Source organism: Telmatherina bonti (genome assembly GCF_933228915.1).
Source record: "Telmatherina bonti genome assembly, chromosome: 7".
NCBI classification, from domain to species: Eukaryota; Metazoa; Chordata; class Actinopteri; order Atheriniformes; family Telmatherinidae; genus Telmatherina; species Telmatherina bonti.
Window position 1 is genome coordinate 24,350,865 of NC_136625.1, and position 8,195 is coordinate 24,359,059.

General features: G+C 36.9%; 1 protein-coding gene across 1 annotated transcript in view; it reads left to right on the forward strand.

The window, feature by feature from the left end:
- kcnab1b (potassium voltage-gated channel subfamily A regulatory beta subunit 1b) overlaps positions 1-8,195 on the forward strand; it is a gene marked incomplete at its 5' end in the record, with an annotated part of 37,738 nt that extends 29,543 nt beyond the window's left edge. Inside the window, 7 exons of the mRNA XM_079243177.1 lie at positions 2,196-2,282; positions 5,921-6,006; positions 6,495-6,615; positions 6,741-6,835; positions 6,985-7,105; positions 7,252-7,340; positions 7,457-8,195. Of these exons, the coding sequence (XP_079099303.1) occupies positions 2,196-2,282; positions 5,921-6,006; positions 6,495-6,615; positions 6,741-6,835; positions 6,985-7,105; positions 7,252-7,340; positions 7,457-7,546 (689 nt within the window). The 3' untranslated portion in view covers positions 7,547-8,195. The remainder of the gene's footprint in view (positions 1-2,195; positions 2,283-5,920; positions 6,007-6,494; positions 6,616-6,740; positions 6,836-6,984; positions 7,106-7,251; positions 7,341-7,456) is intronic.

Below are 8,195 nucleotides of genomic sequence, written 5' to 3' on the forward strand. Positions count from 1 at the left end.
GAATAATGTGGTTAACAACTACAATAACTATTTAGTGAGTATTGGGCCAAAGATGAAAGACAAAAACACTACTCCTACATCAACCGATGAATGAAATGAGACATTAATAAGTAGAAATCTAAACTCAATGTACCTCACAGGGGTGGAGGAAAAATAACTCAGCAATGTTTTAGATTAATCTAAAAGCAAATTCTCAAGTGATTGCAATGGTAAACTTATTAAGGGAGTTGTTTACATCTGTAATCTGTCCTTCTAAGATGGTAAATTTCCAAAAGAAATGATAATTGCAAAAATCATCCCATAACTGCAAAAAGGCCTGTTGTGTTACTGCCTCAGTTTTCCAAAATGTTTGAATTTTTTTTTTAATTCAAATTTATAAATAAAAATTAACTGGGTTTTTTTTTTATTCACAGGGGTCAGTACTGGAATCAAAACATTTTTATTTTATACACAAACGACATATTAAAGCATTACATTTTTTATGCTGTTCACTTATTTTTGCCATATTTGAAATACAATGTGGAAGATTTGGGGGAGGACCTACAAATCCTCATTCTGACCTTTGTGCACACTCCAGGAAAGAGCCATTGTATATGTATATGTATATGTATATGTATATGGATATGGATATGGATATGGATATGGATATGGATATGGATATGGATATGTATATGGATATGGATATGGATATGGATATGGATATGTATATGGATATGGATATGGATATGGATATGGATATGGATAAGCCACAGTTATTAGGGGGTATTTGGATCTGCTTCCCTTTATCTGGTCCTTTTGTTTTGTCTTCCTGATCTGCGGTTTTTTAAGTTTTGGATTTCCTCATGGGTCCACCTCCAATGGCCCATGTGGTGGGTCCTTGTGGGCTTTAAGGGGTCTGCACGGGGCACCACACAGACATGAGTCTCCAGGCCCTTGGTGGCGATGCTCGGGATTTAGGCCTATTCATGAATGTTGCTGCTGGGGGTCTTAATGTTTGTGTTAGCGTGGTGTCATGTGCCTTTATTTGGGTACTCTGGCTTCCTCCCACTTATAAGACATGCGTGTTAGGTTTATTGCTATGGTTAATTGATTACCTTTCACATGTAAGTTGCTTTTGATAAAAGCATCTGCCAAGTGACTGAAGAACAGAATCTATATGTAAAGTATATTATAGCCGCTAATGAGCTAATTTCACTTTACTTTAGGGGCCTCTAAAAGCTTTATTGATAGTAAGATAATGATTAGTTAATGATTTGCTCCTCATTAAGATCCCATTTTGAGCTTTCATTCCAGGGCAGCGGAACTACTCTTGATCAGGATGAATCTTTAAGTAAACAGTCAAAAGGTGTTGTTATAGGTTTGGTAGCGTTGTTCAGATGGTTAATCTGGACCATTCACCACAAAAGAGGAAAAATATTGTGACTGAGGAGTGATTAATTAATCATTAGCTATTTAGTCATTAATGACTTTATAGTCCCTGATTAAGTTTCCACTCATGTTATGACTAACTGACTATTAAAAAAATCATTCAATAGTCATGAGCCAATCTGCTTTCACTTGAATGTGAAGTTTAAGTAATCATTAGTGGATCATCGGTCCCTGATTAGATATCCAAGCATATTTTCACTAACTGGTCCCTAGTTCCTCATTAGTTAGTGAGTAACAAAGCCAATTATGTGGCCTTTATTGTAAAATGTTCTCAGTTTTGAGTAATGACTCCTTCAAAAAAAAATTTTTTTTTTAGCAAAACTTAGCCAAATTTTGTGTATGGTGGTTTAGAAAAAGTTTTGCAATAAAAGGCTTTTAATGTTGTGATGCGTTTGACAAAGAAGAAGTTGTAGGTTGCTTGATATACCAGAATGAACAATGAACATTTCCCCCTGGTTTTTTTTTTCTGTCTGTTTGTTTTGTTTTGTTTGTTTTTTTACTTAACCCTGACATTTTGAATATCTCTTTCTTAAGTTCGGACTGTTCCTGTTAACTTGGCAAAAATATTTGCAGAAGATTGTTCCAATAGCTTATATGATTGTGTAAAACAAAATAGATACTAAAAAAATAGATAATCATACTGGATGATAACATTTATTCTTCTATTCTAGTAATGCAAGAAGTGCTGTATGAACAAACCCGTTTCGCCTCGTTTGTACTTGACTTTTCCTGCCAAAACTTTCACAAAATCTTTCCTCTCTCTTCAGGTTTAAAAGGCTCCCTCCAGAGGATGCAACTCGAGTATGTGGATGTGGTGTTTGCCAGCCGGACAGACAGCAATACTCCCATGGAGGGTAAGTGATTCCTGGACAGACCTCATGGGACAGGTGTAGGGTTGGGGGTGACAACACATGTTGTTCTGTAACACAAGAAGGTGAGAAATACTGATAAGACTACCTCTTTTGCCAGACTGGTGCCTTTAAGGTCAAGTGGGAATAATTTCCTCTGACACAAAGACGCACACACATTAGGTAATCTGACAATCTCGCCTCATTTCTTGTCCTCTATTTCAGTCTAGTATTCTTCCTCTACTTCTCTTCTGTCTCAGCGGGATTGCTGCTTCCACAGGGTCTCTGAGCTGTACCCGCTCCCAGCCCCCCCCTGCTCTTCAGAAGCAGGATTATTTGGCCCCTCCGGGAGAGGCTGGTGTATTTTTGGGCCGGTTTCACTAGATATGAGCCCTGCTGTGCGCTCGATTTCTTCAACACTTTATTGCAGCCTTTCCCAAACAGCTACCACTTATTTCTTTCCAAACTCTTCCTCAGTTACTTCTCTCTTGATGTGACAATCACAGACACTTGGGCTTGCTTGTTGACTTTCCACACAAATCTCCATCTACAAGTGGTATTTGACTGAAGTGATAGTGTCCCACTGGTCTCCCAAAAATACTTTCCATCCTCTCTCCCCTGATGCCACCTTTGCCTCTACCCTTGTGAGCCAGCAGACTGTGGGAGGCCAGTCTGTCATATTTATCGTTCCAGGAGCTTTGCTGTCACCAGTGGTACTGGTAACTGGCAGGTGAAGCCCACAGTATTCTCCAACAAAACCATCTAGTAATTTGACCCTGCAGATAGCATAACTTAAATACTCACAGTGGATTTCAAAGTCTTGTTTGATTGACTGTAAACTGATTAAGAGTCTGCAGGAATGAAAGAAGAAATTATTTGTCATTCAAATTTAGATACTTAAGTTGTTCATTTTTATAAACTTTGCACACCCTTAATTCACACAGAATGGAAGGAGTGAAAAATACCATTTTTAGCAAACTTTCAGATCTCAGTTTGTGATGACAACAAGTTCACAGCAATTGTTATTAAAAAATAGTCAGCAGCTGCTAACTTTAAATCTTTATTTATACTTGTTGAATAAGTAATCATTATGATGTAATTATGCACCAACTGTCCGCAAGAATGTTTGATAGTTGCGATAACAATAAAATTTCAGAGAGAATTGGCTGTTGGATAGTTAGGACCAATCAAAGCCTGCCTTTGACCCAAAAAGACCCATAGGAAGATTTATCTGACTCTACAGTGCATTGGTCCACAACTATGTCAACACATGCATAAATAGGACTTTTTTTGGTTTAACAACATCATTAAAATGCATAAGCAAGCATTAAAGTACTGCAAGTGTTATGAAAAAGGAAACTCTAATATGTGCATCTGCATTTTTTTTTTGTGTGTTTGTTTTTGTGACTTAAAGTACTTCAGACTTTATGTGAGACAACTCATGTCCCCTTGAGGACAATAAAAGTGATGTCATGGCAGCAGAGTCTGACTTTGTTATCATCACTGCTTCTTTCCCATAGCTTCATCCTTCTCTGCCTCTTTCCCAGCCCCCCTCAATACACGTTCTCTTGTTCTTATTTTTTTTTATTCATATTTCATAACAGTAGGGAGAGGCCCAATTTGTCATAAATATACATCTTCCTCCATACTTGCTAGACTGTCTCCTCTCATTTCTTGCACTAAACTTTACTGTTGAATCTGTCGTTTACACAGATGACGTTCTTTAAAAGTTTTCTCCAAGCTGACATTCCAGAGGCAAACATGTCATCAAACTGTGTCATCTATAAAATACTCTACAGTTAATACAATGTGAAGGTGTCTCCAGGGAAAGAATCTACATGACATCATTTCATTATATTAATACTGTAGGTATGTCATAACCTGCAGAGTGTAGATTGTATTTGACAGAATCACATGAATTTGATGGAATTTATTCAGTCAAATAAATATTAAAATAGATAAGAATGACTAGATTAAAAGGCAGAGAAAGGCAAAGGGATCCTCACAATATAGTAATTTTATAACTAACCCAACATGACACTTGGACAAACAAATATGGATGTCAGTGTGTGGCAACTTCCTCACACCCTCTCTGCTGCACCATACAGAAGGAGCAAAGTCGCACCCGCTGACAGAAGTTGCCCAAATGTTCCAGACTCTTAGTCATGCTGCTGCTGTGAGATGGCTCAAGGACAGACAGACACTGGCTAACAGCCAAGTAAATCTCTGTTATATGCATGCAAATGAGTAAGTTTTGAAAAAACAAGCAGGTGGATTTTACTTTCTTTGTATATATCTTTTTTTTTTTTTTTCATTCTTTTGCAAGCCTTTGCTCAATTATCTAATTGCCTGCTGGTTGTGCAATTCATGCTGATCTTTACACTTAAATTGAACGCTAAGCTACTATGTGCAAAGGCAGTTTTTTTTTTTAAACTGTTGTTCACACACCACATGTGAATTTTTCCTACAACTTCACCCACATCCTCCTCCCATTGGGATGTTTTTTTTGTATGTGTATATGGCTTTAGTGTTGATGATGATGGCTTGATATCTCACCTGAATTCCAGGATCAGTGTGGCTTTTTGTTGTTGGAGCTGATGACTCATGTCTGCCTGGTGGAGAGCAGCTTTATGCTGAGATGTGAATGTTGAAATTAATCAAATTGTGGTCCTTCAGCACTGAGGTGGATTGTTCATGTATTTGCAAATTCTTTGTTTGCCTCTTTGTTGTTTAGTTAACTTTCTCTTTTTTTTTTTCTTTTGTCTTTACATACCTCCAAATCATGTCTTCCCTCGCTCCCATTTGGAGCAGATGCACTGTTATTTTACTACCCTCCCACCTGCTTCACCCACACACAGATACTGAGCTACATTCTGGTCCAAAGAGAGAAATACTAATGAAAAGGAATCACTCATTTTTAATCACGCTGCTGCAGTCTCGAATCTTCTTATCTTGATTTTCACAATTTCTTCTGAACATTTTACAACATTTCCTTAGGTGGCAGATGTTTCATTAATGTATTTAAGTTAATATGATTTATCCTTCTTCTTTCTCTGGTAGCTGGGAAGTTGGTGTGCCATTTCATAATTGTAAAGATGCCCTTGTTTTTTGTTGTTGTTGTTGTTGTGTTTTGTTTTTTTTTTGTCTTTTTGTATTAAATTTAATGAAGCATTCCTCTTATAAAGTAGTTTACAAAAGTTTTTACTTTTCTCTACTCCACCAAACATTATATCCCTTCTACATCCTCTGGCAGCCATACACAAACCACTGAAGGCCCTGTGGCTGACTTCTGCTCCTTCAGTTTAAACTTGCTATTATTTATTGCACCGCACCAGTAACATTCTGCTAAGGCTGGCTGGGTCTTTTCATTTCAACCCTGCAGCATTTGACAACATTAAGCATTGTGACCTCAGCACATAGTATTGGGTTACACATGAATTTTAAGTCTTCTCTAAAACGTTCTCTTTTTAATAATATTCACATCTTCAAAATAAAATCCAAAATTGCCCTAAAATATTATTAGAAAGTTATAATTATGCAAATCAAGTTCAATATAATTTTTTATTTGTTTTTTTCAAGTTGAAATTGTGGCGTAATGTAGCTCAGCTACTGACAACGTGCTCCTAAATATTTTGTTTTTGCAGAGATAGTGAGGGCAATGACTCATGTAATCAACCAAGGGATGGCTATGTACTGGGGAACATCCCGGTGGTCTGCCATGGAGATCATGGTAAGGATTTTTTTTCTTTTTCTTTTTTTTTGTCTAATGACAGGGATCGTGAGGTACAGCCAATATGTTGGCATTTATTTCTATTTGTTAATCCTGATATCATGTCATGTGTTGTTTTTCTTCTTTTGTGAACATCATGAAAAGAAACTAAAACAAATTTGCTTTTTGTTATTGTAGTCTTAGAGACATCAGTTACAATTAAGCATATAGTTATTCCTTTTATTTTCATTTGATGAACATCAATTAATCCTTTTTTGTCTTCCACACAAAATGTATTAACAATGCGGTGAAATTAAGTTCAGTGATATAACAGTTTATTATGAAATACATTTTATCTATGCAGAAGCTATCGCCACTGAGAAATAACATTTGCAGCACTGAGAAGGGATTAACAAAAGTTATTAAATATAAAGGTCTATATGTACTTGTTTCCTTATCTCATATACATGTTTCACTTTTCCTTTTATTCTCTTTTTCTATTTAATTAGGAAGCATATTCTGTGGCCAGACAGTTTAATCTTATTCCACCAGTGTGTGAGCAGGCTGAGTATCATTTATTCCAGAGGGAGAAAGTGGAAACTCAGCTTCCGGAGCTCTATCATAAAATAGGTAAGTCAGGTATTTCTCATAGTTCCAAATGAAACTATTGCTGTTTCTCATGCTTATATAGTCAAGTTTCTTCCCTCAAAAATATTGTAGGTGTTCTTCTTCTTTTGCTTATTGTGCTCTCACAGGTGTGGGTGTAGTGTCTTGGTCCCCACTGGCCTGTGGAATCATCACAGGAAAGTATGAAAAGGGCATCCCAGAATCCTCCAGGGCTGCGATGAAGGTAGTAGTTGCATTTCATTTGGCTATCTCTTTTGGCTTTTATATCTGAGTTTATATAAAGCTAAAATAAAATTTAAACAACATGTTCTAGGGATTTTTGTTCAGTTGTAAAATGTACTCATGATGTTCTTTCTTGGATTGGTCTTCTAGCCATACCAGTGGTTGAGGGACAAGATAATGAGTGAGAATGGGAGAAAGCAGCAAGCCAAACTAAAAGAACTGACTCAAATTGCAGAGAAATTGGAGTGTACTTTGCCACAGCTAGCCATCGGTAAAGAACACTTAACAAAGTGGATATTGACTTAATTTTCCACGTCGAGAAATGCTTTTAAGCAATTCTTGTTTTTCTGTTTTGATAGTTTAGTTATTATTCCAATATCCATGAAAGACTAATTTTCTGCTACCATTCATCTTTAGCCTGGTGCTTAAGAAATGAAGGAGTGAGCTCAGTTCTCCTGGGGTCCTCCAATCCAAGCCAACTAACAGAAAACCTGGGAGCCATCCAAGTACATTTTCAATTTTTTATTATACAATATGGTTACTTTTTTTTTTTTTTTTTAAGTTCTACAGTTTGTTAACCACATGATGGTGTGCTCTTTCTTTCCGTTTTTCTGTATTTCAGGTAATTCCAAAGATTACAGCAGGTATTGCCTCAGAAGTGGATCATATACTGGGAAACCGTCCACACAGTAAAAGAGACTACCACCATTAGGATGAGTGTCCTCTTAGTGAACTGTGCTTTAAAAATTTATCAAAGCTCACTTTTCACAGCCATGGTACCAGAAGCATGTGCCCAGGATTGCTTGCGAGTGTATGACTGTGTGTATGTGTGTGACTGTGTAATGTTTTCTGCTTGGCTCTTTCATTTCATTAACCTAAAGTGAGCTGCCTGATGACAAAGTATGCATGCCACAGCTAGAGCAGCCAGTTACTGAACTTTGCCAAATTTGGGGAATCCACTGAGACCATATGTTGGGTAAAACCCTCTTTCATCTTGGCAAACTGTGCAGAAGGTGCTGAAACACAAGTTTACTTAAGAAAATTATAACAAAATGAGATATTGTCCCTCTTTCAAATTATGTGTTTGAATGTGGCTGTTATTGCACGGTTAGAAAACTTTAGATGAACTTATTATGTCCAAGAATCTCATTCGGCTAATGATAACATGGTGAGTAGAAGATGACCTGCATCAAAATGTACCATACTGTTAAAAAGTGTGTTTATGATGTGATGTTTGTAGTGTCTTAAAAAAAAAATTGTGATTTTAAATCTGGGCCTGACCTCAACAGACTGTTTCAGCGTTTCCAGCAAAGGGACTTTGCCTTTTAGCTTGATGAATTGTTTCAGTACTGGATGATTAA